Source organism: Dromiciops gliroides, chromosome 6 (assembly GCF_019393635.1).
Source record: "Dromiciops gliroides isolate mDroGli1 chromosome 6, mDroGli1.pri, whole genome shotgun sequence".
In the NCBI taxonomy this organism is placed as follows: domain Eukaryota; kingdom Metazoa; phylum Chordata; class Mammalia; order Microbiotheria; family Microbiotheriidae; genus Dromiciops; species Dromiciops gliroides.
Window position 1 is genome coordinate 87,558,107 of NC_057866.1, and position 15,996 is coordinate 87,574,102.

The 15,996-nt window shown below is 40.3% G+C and overlaps 1 protein-coding gene across 1 annotated transcript in view; it reads right to left on the minus strand.

Moving 5' to 3' along the window:
- C6H4orf50 (chromosome 6 C4orf50 homolog) overlaps positions 1-15,996 on the minus strand; it is a 172,429-nt gene that overhangs the window by 117,702 nt on the left and 38,731 nt on the right. The window contains 3 exon segments of the mRNA XM_043969797.1: positions 952-1,134; positions 4,613-4,669; positions 5,414-5,587. Of these exon segments, the coding sequence (XP_043825732.1) occupies positions 952-1,134; positions 4,613-4,669; positions 5,414-5,587 (414 nt within the window).

The window sequence follows — 15,996 nt, forward strand, 5'->3', positions numbered from 1 at the left end:
TGATACAAAATAGAATGTGTTTAGTGCAAAAGAAAGATCCAAGATAGCAAAGGCCACTTATAGTTTTGGGTGGGGGAAGGTGAAATTAGGGAAGTGTTTATGAAAGAAGTAGTATCTGAACTGAGCCTAGAAGGAAGGAGGGGTTAGGTAGAGAATGAGGAGATAGGAAGATGGAGATGGAATTTTGTCAGAGAGAGACTGAAGAGGAGGAGGATTAGAGGAATCTATTCTAAGTTATTGGAGATAGTATAAACAAAGGTTCAGATATGGAAAATGAGGATGGGATGGGAAAAGGGAGGTAAGAGAGATGAACTGTGGGGATAAGTACAGTTATCCCAGAAGGTAAAATTAATTCAGGGAATAGCATGAGAGATGGCTGCAAAGGGAGATTGGAGTCACACTGTGAAGGGCTTCAAATGAAAGGATAAAGAGTGTTCATTTCCAATGGGGAAGCCACTGGAGATGTACCAGATCACACAGCTGGTAAAAAACTGATTCCAATTGAAGGAGAGAATGTTGTAAAAACATCCACCCACATATGAATCAGTATGAAGGAGCATCAGCTGGGAAACAAGGCAAAGACAACAGGGCAGAGAGAAAGTGTTCAATGGTTTCAGAAATTAATATGAGAAATAAATGTGAGAGGTTTTTTGGTTTTGTTTTGATTGGGGGGGGGAGTTTGGTGGGGTAATGAGGGTTAAGTGACTTGCCCAGGGTCACATAGCTAGTGTCAAGTGTCTGAAGTCAAATTTGAACTCAGGTCCTCCTGAATCCAGGGTCAGTGCTTTATCCACTATGCCACCTAGCTGCCCCTTAAATGTGAGGTTTGCACAAAGGCACCTGGGGTGGCAAGAGTCTTTCAGGTTGGATGAAGGACCAAGTGTATAGAGGGATGCAGTGGAAGTTTTGGCTGGAAATGTCAGTGAGACAGATGGAATAGATGGCATTCACCTCTCTGGGGTCAGAAGATGTGAAGGTAGAAGCATAGGTGGCCACAGCAACATCATCCACAAAAGCCCTTGCTGCCTGTGAGAGCTGCAGGTTCTCAATTCCATGTCTGTGCAGCTCCTGCACCAGCTGGGTGACCAAGTTGTTTCTCTCCCGACATTTCTGGATCAGAGAAGCCACTTTCACCTACACGGACAAAAACAACGAAGGATTCTATGTGGTTACTCAAGGCTCTCATCAAAGCTTAAATGTCAATGATGTTGGGGGCAGCAGAATTCATTGCCATGTCTGAGAAAAGGTCTAATTCATCCTCACACTAAAGCTTCATATATCACATCATAATGTAGCTGGTTTAGTGGATAGAATGGTGGATTCAAAATCATGACACCTGGATTCTAATCCTGGCTTAATCATTTAGCCCCTTTGTATCCCTCATCTGTAAAATTGAGTACAGCTGTACTTGTCCTGCCTTCTGTCTAGATTAGTTATGAAGCAGGGACTTTGCAACTTTTTAAATACTATAGAATTGGGAGGTTATCGGGCAATATTGTACATTCTTCACACCCTCTATCTTTTTTCTACTATTACACCACCATCACTACAAAATGGTAATGGGCCCCTTAGGACTAAGGGCTATTTTGTATTTTTCTTTGTTTCATGGGTTGCCATGGCTAAAGAATTTATTGCCAGGAGGCCGGCCTAATGACAATAAGCTTCTCTGCACTTAGCTGAACTGAGTCCTTGGAAGGCAGACTCTGTCTTTTGCCAGCACCATATGTTGTTATATGTCTGTGAGTCATGGCACACTAGACTTTTTTAAGATTTTAAAAAGTATAACAGAGAAGGCAAAAGAGACAGGCACATGTTGGGTAGAATCAGGCTGTAACATGTAATAAATAAGAAACTATGAAGGTTATCTAGAATAAAGAATGAAACCAAGGAATTGCGTGATTAAAAAGAAGATGGCATCAGTAATTCAGTGAAAGCAAGGCAAAAATAGCCTATATGCTTTATGGATAAAATTCTGATAGCAAGAGAAAATGGAGAATGCTCCCAAGCATGTTGTGTAGATAGACCTTCTGAGGCAAACCAATGGGAAGGTGTGGACAAGAGACAGTCAGTAATGATAGGGATGGCTGGGTTGTGATGTGCATCTTTGGAAAGATCATCAGGGGGCAGCTAGGTGGCACAGTGGATAAAGCACTGGCCCTGGATTCAGGAGGACCTGAGTTCAAATCCTGCCTCAGACATTTGACACTTACTAGCCGTGTGACTCTGGGAAAGTCACTAAACCCTCATTGCCCTGCAAAAAAAAAGGTGGGGGGAAAAAGAAAAAAAGAAATTAGCAACGATCATCCACACTGATACCATTCCAGGTCCAGCTGAGTTTGGGGGGAATGATCTATATTAGAACAAAGAAAGAGAGATGAGGGTGAGAAGGGAAGGCAGTCCAGGCGTGGAGGATAGAAAGTGAATAGGCACAGATTTGGGAAATAGAGCCTGGACCGCTTTCCCTCCTCACCCTCATCTTCACTTCTTGATTTCCCTGATCTTTTTCAAAATTCAGCTCAAATCCCACCTTCTGCAAGAAGCCTTTCTGGGCACTTCTGCCTTTCCTCCAAAGAATACCTTCCCTCTGACATTATCTTCCATTTAGGCTGCATATTTCTCATTATTTACACATTATTTAAATGTTGTCCCCCACTCTCACCCAACATTAAATTGTGGGCTCCTTGAACAAAGCGTCTATTTTTGCTTTTCTTTGTAATCCCAACAGTTAGCCAGGTATCTATTAATACTTAACAAATTGCTTGTTGACTAACTGTACCACGATTATGGAATTGGAGATTAGAAGGCCAGGCACCAGCTTGAATGATTATGTATGGGCTCCCTCTAATGGCAATCTCTGAATTAGCAGAAATGGTCATGGAGTGTGTTACTAATAACATAAAGCAGCCAACATCTCATAGAATCCCATTGCTTGAAAGAGGCCTTAGAGGCCACGTAACACTCCCTGACATATGAGCTCCCTTCACCGGCAATGGATTGATCATTCAGCCTCTTGTTTAAAGACCTCCTTTCATGGAAAACTCACTCCCTCATGAGGCAGCCCATTATACTTTTGGACAAATCTAATTACTAGGAAGTGATTAGATGAGTCATCAGAAAGAGGCTTGTGTTAGGCCAAAGTGTCAAGCGATTGAAGATTGATTGATGTTGCCTCCACTCCCTCTCTCCTTTGTTTCCCTCCTTCATCAGAACTCATCCCTCCTATATTATTTCCTACTGGGGCTTTATTCTCCATTTGTGACAATGGGGTAGTATATACAGATAAATCAGTTGCCAGAAAAAATACTCAACTACTTTTAAAGAGTCAGAGAGGCAGAATGGTATCAAAGGGGGAAGAAAAAGAAAAGAGAAGTCGAGTGACAAGTGTTCCAACTCTTGCTCTACCTTTAATGAGCCAGTTGACCTTGATCAAGAGATTTGACCTCTCAAATTCAAGGTTCTTCTTCATAAACAAGAGGGCTAGATGAAATAGTGCTAACAGGTTCTTCCAGCCCTATATTATGTGAACATATAAACACTGGAAGTATTGGGAAGAAGAAATGGGAAGGGAGTGTTGGTCTAGGGATTTCTTCACCACTTTCTAAAATCCTGCCATATTAAGGACTCCTTTGACCTCCCCTCAAATGACAGCTTACTTACAAACACTTTAAATACATTATATTGTTTAATCCTTAAAAACATGTGGCCAGGGATTATTACTCCTATTTAACAGATGAGAAAACTGAGACTCAGAGAAGTTAAATGATATATACCCAAAGAAACATGACTAGTACCTGGAAGAAGCAAGACTAGAAACCAAGTCTTCTGATGTCACCATGGTAAAATGAAAAGAATATCAGTTTGAAGTCCTAAATCCTTTTTCCATTAGACACATTGCTTCCCCTTTATATCTAGCCATCTAACATTTTCTTCTGACATTTCATCACCAATCATTTAATTACTCAGTCGACAAGCATTGCACCTACTGGGTTCAGGAGGCACTGTGATAGGCACTGGTGACAGAATGACAAAAACACAACAGTGCCTGCCCTCAAGCATGGATGTAATGTTTTGAGACCTTCCAAAGGCCATGACAATGCAGCCCAAACTCTGGAAAAGCTTCAAACATGGGGCTAGTAACAAACCACATGCCTGTCATTGATAGGACAGACCAACCAAGTGCAAGGATGATGGGCAAGCATAAAGATAGCCAGGAGATGATTTTTTTCAGCTTTACCTACCTAGAAAGATGATTTACCAAGGCCTTGCAAGGGCCATAATATGCATCAGCAATGGACATGCCCTCAATAAGAATATAACAGATGCCATATGGATGATATCTACCCCATTCCACTGCCCCTTTATATCAAACATCAGTCAAGGGAAGCAGTGGAGTGGTAAAAAGGAAATGATTACACCATGTCTAATGCCTTCAGATGAAGGCTGTAACCCTTGGATTCCACTGATTATAATTCCCCATCCCCCATGAAAGCAGTGAGCTATATGTGTGTCAGGCTAGAGAAAGAGTAGGGGACCAATATTCATTTAAAACTTCCAACTGTAATCCAATTATAAGGGCAGTTAATAAAGACCAGACCAGTCACAGATAGATTACCTTGAGAGGTATCACAGCCAAGTTCACTTCATTTTTTCTCCTTCTGAGCTCTTCAATCTGAAATGAAGCCAAGGCATGGATTATCTTGATTATTCCTAAAGCAACCCTGCCCTGCAGAGAATCATAAAAGGGAACTTTTGGACTAATCGAGCACAAGTGAAATGAGATTTTTTTTTTCATCGGGAGCAAAAATAGTTGGAGTTGGGGAGAATAGTTGACCAGAGGTACAATTGGGCTGAAAGGAAGGCAATCTCAGGCCTAATCTCTGTGAGAATTTGAAGGGAGGTAACCCTGAGATAAAGATATCAGAGCAGAGGGATTGTGGGAATGGGATTGGGTAGAAAGAGCCTGCAATGGGGACGGGCTGCTAGAGGGTGGCAGGGAATGGTGCCTGGATGTTGATCACCATAGTGAGGAAGTATCAGCATCTGGGACAAATCCTCATTCGCCCCATGCGAGTAACATTTCTGCTTCTAAGCACACGATGCTCAGCCCTGGATAGCTTCTCATGTACTTCCTTAAAACAGAAAGTGCCTGGGCCCCAAAACAGGGACATTTGCTCCCTGAGCAGCTGGGCATGGGCTTCAAAAGGCCAAACATCCCTCTCTGGGTTTTAGTTTTATAACCTATAAAATGAGAGTTTTAGACTAAATGATTTCTAAAATATTTCTGATTGTCATCCTCTGCTTAACATTCAGCATGTCCTACGGTCTCATCAAGCTCAAAATCTATGATTTCCTCTGCCCCAAACTTCTCCCGGAGGAATAACAATCTTGAAGAAAGGACCAGAAACAACAGTACCTTTTCTCTCAGCTGGCCCTGAAGGTACCGAGTTTCACTGTGAGATGCCTGAAGTTCATTGTGTAAGGCAGCCTGATCTCTGAGCTGGGATCTCAGGGTTAATACCTGCTGGTGTAGAAGCTTACTGCTGGTCTCAGATTCTCCTTCTAGTGTGGTGTCCTCAATGTCTTGGAGCTACAGAGAAGAGAGAATTAAATGATACTAATAAGTAACATAAATAATAAGGGAACAGAGGTGATAAACATTTACTAAGTGTCAGGGACTGTGCTAAGCACTTTACAATTATTATCTCATTTGATCCTCAACAAAGTTGGGAGATAGGCACTATTATTATCCCCATTTTAGAGTTGAGGAAACTGAGGCAGACAGATGTTAAGTTACTTGTTCAGAATCACGTAGTATCTGAGGTTGGGTTTGAGCAGCCTAGCAGATTTACTTCATGTTTTCAAATAGCAAAGACTGAATAATTTATAAAAACACTTACATTTATGAACTTCTAACAAACTTTTGAACAAATTTTTAAGTCAAATATCAAATCATCACAGATTATTATAGAGTTTGTAGGATTTTTAGAAATAGATCATCTAGTCCAAGGGTTGGCAAACAAACCATGGCCCATGAACCAAATCCAGCCCTCTGTCTTTTTTTTTTTTTTTTTTTTTGGGCAGGGCAATGAGGGTTGTGACTTGCCCAGGGTCACACAGCTAGGAAGTGTCAGGTGTCTTGAGGCCAAATTTGAACTCAGGTCCTTCTGTTGTTTTGTTTTCTTGTTGGTTTTCTTTTCAGGGCAATGAGGGTTAAGTGACTTGCCCAGGGTCATACAGCTAATAAGTGTCAAGTGTCTGATCCATATTTGAACTCAGGTCCTCCTGAACCCAGGGCCAGTGCTCTATCCACTGCGCCACCTAGCTGCCCCTGAACTCAGGTCCTTCTGAATCCAGGGCCAGTGCTTTATCCACTGCACCACCTAGCTGCCCCTCTCTGTCTTTTTTGTATGGCCCACAAGCTAAGAATGATTTTTATATTTTACACCATTCTTCATTGGACCTCTATTTAATCCAGTTCTTTTGTTTTACAGATGATGAAATTGTAACACAAAGAAGACTGTTTTGTCTAAGATTCAAGATCCTCAAACAGGTTTGTTGCAGATGTTGAAGGTTTTCCTGCTTTAGCTGTGACTTGGACCGTGACTTCCGAGGTTTCTTCCAACTCCAAATTCATAAGATCCCATGGAAACTTTGGATAACAACTCTAATCACAAGTGAAAGGATTTCAGAATTGCTCAGTATAGAAGAGGATTTTTATAAATAGGATTTTTAAAAATAGGAATAATAGGTCATATTTTAAAAGGGTCTTGAAAACAGTTAGATTTTAAGCTTTGGTGGCTCAAAACTTCAGTAAAGCTACGTGGTACAGTGGATAGAGCACTGGGCCTGGAGTCAGGAAGATTCATCTTCCTGAGTTTAAATCTGGCCTCAACGACTCACTAATTGTGTCACCCTGGGCAAGTCACTTAACCCTGTTTTTCTCAGTTTCTTCATCTGTAAAAGGAGCTGGAGAAGGAAATGGCAAACCACTCTTGTATCTTTGCCAAGAAAACCCCAAATGTAGTCACAAAGAATCAGAATCAGACATGAGTGAAATGACTGAACAACAAAGTTTAAAGCAGCATTAGGACTTTTGAGATACCTTGCATCTCATTTCGCAAAACACACAACAAAGAAATGGGTAGTATATTATTATCTCCATTTTACAAATGAGGAAATAGGGTTGAATCAGTTGTCCACAATCATTTGCTCATAACTAGTTGATCTCCTAGCTGGGGACCTTGGTCCCACCTCCAGTTCACAAATCATTCACTATCAAATAGCATAATCTTTCCACTCTACTCCCCTTCCCCCACCTACATGCAGAGGTAATTTCTAAATGCATTCTTTCTCCCACAATAGGTTACCTACCTCCAGAAGATTAATCCGCTCCCCAAGGACACTGGTGTCATCATTTAGCAAATTACTTAATCCAATTCACCCTCTGAATTCCTTGAAACTATGACCAAACCCCTTTCCAACTAGCTCAGGCTTTACTAAAAGGTCTTGAGGGGAGGAATCACAGTATAACTGAAAGAATACTATGCTTGGAAGTGAAAAACTGTTTGGCCAGAAACCCTAAAGCACTCACTGGCTCTCTCTCTCTCTCTCTCTCTCTCTCTCTCTCTCTCTCTCTCTCTCTCTCTCTCCAATTAGGCCATCTTTTGCCTCGTTTCTTACATAGCTTTAAATTTCTGAATGCGTGTTGCATCAGACAAACTGAGCTCTGGGAAAGACCTTAGCTCAAAAAGGCACCTGGGGTCATCTCCAGTCATTCTGATCTCTGTCTTGCTAATGGACTCTGATGACTCTAGAGGAGAGAGTGAGGCTGATGGTTTGCACAGCTCTACCTCACTTAAACTTTCAAGTCAAGACATCACCCTTCTAATGCCATTAGTCCTCTTCAAGAATGAAGGACAAACAACATTTGTGGGCAAATAACCAGGATTCCATCTTGCCAATTACTGCAGAAATCAGGACATGATAGAGACATATGTTGACAATGACAATCACTACCCATTGCTGGTGATTCATTCAGTGAGAAATGATACCATATAGCCCTAACATCACTACTAGTGACCAAGAATTCCTGAGCATGAAATGGAAAACTTACAGGCAATTTCAATGTTTTCATTGTTGCTATTGATGGAGGGTGGGGGATTTGAAAGAGGAAAGCAGATTTGGAAAGTACCTAATGAGGACTAGTAAAAATACATTTGCCTGCAGTTCTGATCAATATGGTCTTGAATTGACATTGGAGGAAGAAGAAGAAAACTGCCATGTGTTTATGCCTTGAAATCTCTGCAAACTTCCTGTGTTCCAGAGAAGTCTTCTGTGAGGCTAAGTTACAGATCACATACCACTGAGCTGCCGTGGGCCTCTAGGAACCTTTTTGGTTCCTTCAAGGGATGATAATCTGGCACGTTCCAATTGAACGCCCTTTTGACTTCCTCCTATCTCCTGGATGAGGCTTCCTTATTTGTGGCCCTCCTGATTCTGAGTAGTAGGGAAAAGAGGTAAATCACATCAGTGCAACAGAGGAAAATCCACTGTGTGAAATAAATTGTAAAGAACAAAGGTGACCAGAGATGTGCAGGCTGCCTCTGGAGGTAGTGAGCTCCCTGTCAGTAGAAATGTTTAAGCAGAATCTTGATGGACATCTGTATATATGTTGGAGAAGAAACATACAGGGTGGTAGACCTACATGTGTTAAGAGTCTATGATGATGGGTCAGCTAGGTGGCACAGTGTATAAAGCACCGGCCCTGGATTCAGGAAGACCTGAGTTCAAAGTCAGCCTCAGATACTTGACACTTACTAGCTGTGTGACCCTGGGCAAGTCACTTAACCCTCATTGCCCCGCAAAAAAACTAAATGAGAGAGTCTATGATGTTGGGACTGAGGGCTGAAGAATCACAGGATAATACATTCAAGGCTGAAAAGAGATCTCAGAGTCCCATAAAGTCAAGTGATCTTATTTTCCAGGTGAGGAAACTGAGAACCAGAGATGTTGAGTGAATTAACCAAGGCCACACAGATGGCAAAACCAAATCTGAACCCAGTCTCTTGACTCCAAATCCAACATTCCTTTCCCTACACAATGTACCTCAATAGAAAGTTTTTTTTTTTAAAGAAGGGGATAAACATTTAAGTGGCTACTATGTGCTAGCACTGAGCTAATCACTTTACAACATTATCTTATTTTATCATAAACATAACATTCTAGAGCCGAAACTTTTTGTTTATTTGTTTTTGGCTGGGCAATGAGGGTTAAATGACTTGCCCAGGGTCACACAGATAGTTAGTGTCAAGTGTCTGAGGCCGGATTTGAACTCAGGTCCTCCTGATTCCAGGGCCGGTGCTTATTCCCGGGCCACCTAGCTGCCTTCGAGCCCAAACTTTACATAGTGAAACTGAGGCTCATCGAGGGAAAGTGATTGACAAACATCTCAGAGTGAGTTAGTAACGGAGCTGAGACTAACAGACAGGTGTCCTCAATTGCTATCCAATGTGCTGTCTACTAGAGCAAGCTATGCTAAAGAACAAACAAAAAACTCTCAAGGAAAGGACACTTAAGAAATTATTTCCTAATTTGATAAGCCATTGAAAGCTCTGAGGGATTAAAGATGTCAGGGCAATAAATGAAAATGAATGGAAATGTCAGTGATTCCTAAGAAAATGAGAATATAGCCTTCTCCCTCTATAAAACAAAATAAGCATATGGAGAAATTTTTGTTACTTCATGAATATTATTAACAAGGAAATTCTGCTTATCCATATTCGGAAGACATAATGCTTCCGGTAATACCATCAGGCATTCAGCCGATATCTTCTAAGGTTTCAATTCTCACCTGTCATCCCTTTGTGGAACAAAAAGCTCTATACCTAATGGGATTTATATTTTTTCTTTCTCTTTTTTTAAAAGAAAACTATAATTTACATAGAAGGCATTATGTTAAAGGTTTCTTTCTTCTAAGACAGTTTCAGTAAGGAACAAAAGGAAAACATATGACACGCATTTTTTTTTATCATGTACAGCATGGAAATCAGGCACTTTGATCAATTCCTATAAAAGTAGTTATTGGAGGATCAGAACCTGTGAGTGATATTTTCATAAAAGTCCTCTGATATGTCAGAAATGTGGTCCTCAAAAGAGTGTTGAATCTAGATAAAGGAGTCTTGGGTTCTATCTTCACTCTGCCAACAACTAGCTATTTGAGGTTAGGGAAATCATCCTTTCTCTGTCTATCCATGGCGCCGTAGCCAGGAAAGTGCTCAGTAAATCTTAGTGTGGGATATATGAATGTGAGCTACTTTTATCATCATTATGAACAGATTGGATTCAAATATCTCTAAGGCCAATTATGGCTCCAACATTCCATGTTAAGTGGTCTAAGGTCCCCTTCTAGCTCTAGTATTCTATACATTATATTCTCAAGTCCCCTCCAGCTCTGACATTACATGCTGTCTGGTCTAACCTCTTCTGACGCCAACATTCCATTCTATGTTCTATGTCACTGAGCTCTAACATTCTGTGGTTTTTGTTCTAAGATTCCATAAAGCATTAATATTCCCTGCTTTATGTTCTAAGGTCCCATCCTGCAAATCTCAAAATAATACCAAAATAGGGGCCTAGCAGATGAACATCTGAATCATTTTTTTTTCTAAACATGGAGTGAAACTTTAATATAGAAAAAGGGGAGCCTTATAAATCAGAGGATGACAACTTCGTGGGTGACCCAGAAATCAGTTTGGCTTAATATGCATGAACCTTCTTTGTAAAGGTGGATCTGCAGAGGTGGTTGGAGTTTAATGAGGCATAGAGTATGTACAAGTGTTAGCCACAGAAAGCCACAGCAACTCAGAGATAATCACTGCCTCAGTGGGAGGACTGCCAGATAAGCTCATCAGAGAAAGAATGGGTCAGAGGAAGAAAGGTGGTATAGGAATTTGCCTGTATGTGGATAACAGGCTCATGTGGATGAGTGTGTGACACATTCATGGGGACCTCTGCTTGCACCTATGTACACAAATGTTCATTTTGGGAAAGATTAAAAAGATTTGTATTCAATTTCTGTCCTCTTGTCCCAGCTGTCCACTCAACTACACATATTTCTAGTTAAAAAGAAAGTGTAGAGCTTAACACAAATTGCATGAAAAAAATCATTTTGCTTTGGGCTTTTGCAGTTTATTTGAAATTCGTATTGTGTAGGAGTTAGTTTTACCATCTGATCCCAGGCAAAAGAACAGATGGAGAAAATTAATGGATTCACAAAACCAATTTGCAAACCTGTCGGTGAATTTCATAAAATCACTAACAACATCTATGTATTTCCATGGTATTTCCAACCTCTCTGCCCCACCCACCCCCACTTGGCAAAGAGAGGATAAGGCTTCCTTCTGCTGCTCCCACCAGAGAGAAACTGCTGCCCCCATTTCCAGGTGGGGGGCTTGCAGAACTTTGACAGAGGCAGCTGTACTGGAACAGGAAAAATAGCGGATATTGGGGGTAGCAGAGAACTGGGTTTTCTTCAGAATCACTGAATTTTGGAGTTGGAATGAACTTTAAGGGCCATCTGGTCCAACATGGGCTTGGGCACAATATCCTTTCTAAATCACTGAATCATAGGTGTAGAGCTAGAAGGAGACACAGAGGTCATCTCATCTAATCTCCTCATTTTATACATAAGGAAACTGAGGCCCAGGAAGGCTAGGTTATCCTCAAAGTCACACAAGTATTAAGTATCAGAGATGGTATTTGAATCTTTATGAGTTGACATTAAACCATTAATGATGTCTTTTTGCTATAGAGGAACTTAGTTTTGGGTTTGGGTTTTTTGGGCTGGGTAATGGGGGTTAAGTGACTTGCCCAAGGTCACATAGCTAGTAAATGTCGAGCGTCTGAGGCTGGATTTGAACTCAGGTCCTCCTGAATCCAGGAATAGTGCTTTATGCACTGTGCTACCTAGCTGCCCTGGACTTTAGTTTTAATCCTGAGCTCTCACTACTTAGATGAGGTTGGTCTCTACCTTTCTTACCCTTCAATTTTTTTGGGGGGGTGGGTAGTCAGATGTGAAAAAGTTTTATTATATATATATATATATATGATAATGATGACATCTAATGTTTTTAGGATGCATTAGGATGCAAATGTTTTCCTCAAAATAACCCCATGAGATAGAGAATAAAAGTATTATTCTAATTTTACCAATAAGGAAATACCATTTGCTTCCTATTCCAGGGCCTAATCATGGTATGGAGGAGACCCAAGGTTCTTCAAAGTTCCCAGCAAATTAGAAACACTTTGAGTATACAATTGTAGAATATTAGAGTTGCACAAGAATTTAAAGATTATCTAGTTCAACATTATTTTATAGATTTGTTGCTATTCAATCATTTTCAGATATGTCTGACTCTTTGTGACCCCCTTTGGGGTTTTCTTGGCAAAGATACTGAGTGATTTGCCATTTCCCCTTTTCTAGCTAATTTTACAGATAAGGAACCTGAATCAAACTGGGTTAAGTGACTTGTGCAGTGTCACACAGTTAGTAAATGTCTGAGACCAGATTTGAAATTAAGAAGATGAGTCTTACTGACTCTAAGCCTGGCGCTCTATGCACTATGGTACCACCTAGCTGTCCTAAGATTTAATAGAAAAAGAAACTGAAACCCAGATAACTTCAGTGACTAGCTGAAGGTCACAAGACAGGGTTCAAATCTGGGTGTTCTGATTCCATGTACATTGATTTTGTCACAACAGACTACCTGTCACTGTTATTTCAGAGAATAGGAAAGCAGAAGATCATGGATAGGATAATTCCATGGGCCACTTTGTCAAAAACTTAGGAAGAATTAAAGACTCCTGAAACAAATTGAGTCAACCCTGTTATTCCAAAGTGGAGTAAAGTGGAAAGATCCCTGAACTTGGAGTCAGAAGCCCTGGGTTCAAGTCCGGATTCTACTGCTTACTTTCTACCTCTAAATCTTATAGGGCTTTTCAGAAATTGCCCAAACATTTATCAAATGGAGGAGACTACATCCGGGCTTTAGGCAAAGGACATTGCATATGCATAAATTGACATATTTTAGGTCATTTTAACTTCTAAATATACTAGGAGGATGTACATGATTAAGATGAGGAAAAAGTGGTTCAATTGGCCCTAAGTTACATATAGATTGAGAGTCTAATTCTATTCTGTTTGCAAGTAAGCTTATAATATGTTTTTATCTTAAACAGGGGGGCAGGGCAGGAATCCAGATGTAATTTCTTTTCTGTGGGAAACTCCCAAGATGGAAACTCTCTCCAACAATTCAAATTGGCACCTCTTTATAATTTATCTTTGAAAGTTGCACAGGGTACTTGAAGATTAAATGACCTTATCCAGAATCACACAATTAGTTATAGGCAGGACTTCAATTCCAATCTTTTTTAATCCCAAAACAGCCCTACACTGACTCTCTTTAGGTTGTTTGTTAAGAACAATATCATCAAACTATAATGATCCAAATGAATAGTCTAATTAGATAATACAAAATCATAATGATGTAATTGCATTTTTTCTAGGCTAGAAATATACCTCAATATCCATATATTTCATTCATTCAACAATTGATTCAACAAATTTCAATAAATAGCTACTGGGGGCTTGAATCTTGAACTAGGTGCTCAGGGAAGGAACAGAGTTTAACTAATCAATCAATAAGCATTTATTTTGTGCCTACCATGTGCCAGGCAATGTGCTAGGCACTGGGGATGCAGGCAGAAATGAAAAAGTTGCTGCCCTCAAGCAGATTTAGATAAAGCACAATCCCCTGCCCTCCTTGAGCATATAATCAAAAAATATAGGAATAAAGCACAAGCACATAATATTAAATGACATTTATTAAAGAGGTGAAAATGGAAATGATATGTGAGACTTTATCAAATCTCATTCTCTAAATCAAAGTTGTCTCTATTCAGTGAGGTTCAGCCAGCCTAGTGCCTTATCATCTGCTGTTGGAAGAAACCAAGAGTTGCTGGCTGGGAAGGAGGAGGGGAGTTGCACTCCCAAATACCTTCTTGTGGCAGTCCACATGCAGGGATTAAGCATTTACTATGTGCCTGCTGTGGTCTAGTTACCTTAGCTGAGTTGTTTCCTAGTAAATTGACCTTATCTTTTTCAAGCACAGCTATCTTTTTTCAGATTTCTCTCTTTTTCTTCATCTAAAGCATATGTTTTATTATTGCATATTTTTGAGCTCTGTGAAATTTAGTTATTTTAAGGAAAACTTTCTGTATATCAGAAATTAGTAAGCTTTGTGGATACAAAGAAATGCAAGACATAATTGCTGCTCTAAAAATACTCTTTCTAAAGGGGAAGATAAAATGCAAATAGATATGCCTATACAAGATATATACAGTATAAATGGAAAATAACCTCAGAAGGAAGGATTTGGAGGAGGGGAAAGAGAGAATAGAAAAAGCATCCTACAGAAGACAGGATTTGAGCTGAATTTTGAAGGAAGTCAGAGAAGTTAGGAGTGGGTGATTGTAGGTAGGGGGGGATAGCCTGTGCAAATTGAAGAAGCTGGAAAATGGAGTGTTGTGTGTACGAAACAGCAAGCAAGTAAGCCAGCATAGGAGATCCCGGAGTGTGTGGAGAGGAGTAACATGTAAGAAGTCTAGAAGGGCACCATGGGACTGGGTTGGGAAGGAGTCTAAAAGCCAAATAGATGATTTTATATTTGATCCTAAGGGTAAAAGGAAGCCAGTGGAGTATAATGGGGAAGGGGATGGAAGGGTTGACATTAGAACTACATTTTAGAAAGATCACTTTGCCAACTGAGTAGAGGATGAAAAAGACTGGGAAGAGTCCTGAGGCAAGGAGACTAATTAGAAGTGCAGGTGAAACTTGATGAAAGCTGGTGGCTATGGAAATGGGAAGAAAGGGATTTACATGAGAGAGATGACAATGTTGTTAAGGTGTTACTGAACAGCATCACTGGACAAAGAGGATAAGAGAAGGAAGAAACACTTCACTGTCTATAATTTAAACAGTACATCCAAGTTTAAGAAATTCCAAGTCAGAAGGAAATTCTGTTCTGAAATTCATCCTCAAAGGATGAGCATTTGCTGCCAATGATAAGATGAAGAGAAGGCAACATAAGCACTTTTAGGCTCTTTTTAGCAATGGTGGCTTTGCTGTGTGGAGAAATCTGCAGGGTGCCAGACTGAAAATCTCTTGCAAAGGAGAAGCTGCCTGGCAAGAGATTTTTCATGCTTTTCTAACTTAAATCTTCTTGTAAATAAAAATAGAGAAGTATATGGGAGAAATGTACTTTGAAATTACTTAAACTTCTCAGACCTTGTTCACACAAACTCTTGAGCACCTGTGGTTACCCAGTGCTGTGCCTGTGAAGTTCTTCTTTTACATCACCCTCCATTCTCTGACTCCAAACCCTGTCCCTTTCCCACTACTTCATGCTGCCTCCAGAAACATGGATTATTTTGTCCTAAAAGGGACCTTACAGTTCATTTGACACAACTCCTTTATTTGATATAAAGGAAATAAAGGGCCCAAAAGGGGACTTAGCCAAGGTCACACAGCTAGAAAATGGGAGAGCTAGGGAATGAGCCCACAGCTTTTGGTTCCAGTTCAGTCTTCTTCACACATTTAAAGTAATAATTTGCAAGTATCTCATAACCCTTTGCACCCATTAAAATACTATATAAATGTTAGTTATGGATATGTTGTCAAAGCGAAGAATTAGGAACCACAGGACAGTTTTCATGGACAGATATTTTGGCCTAAAATAATGCAATACTCCATAGTAATTAATTTTGAAAAGGAGTATCTTCTTCATCTTTGGGGGCCATTAAGTGGTGGCTGCACTACTCTGGTTTTTTTTGTTCTTGTTTTGGAGGCAATTGGGTTTGAGTAACTTGCCCAGGGTCCCACAGCTAGAGTCAAAGGTTGAATTTGAACTCAGGTCCTCCTGACTGCAGGGCAGGTGCCAC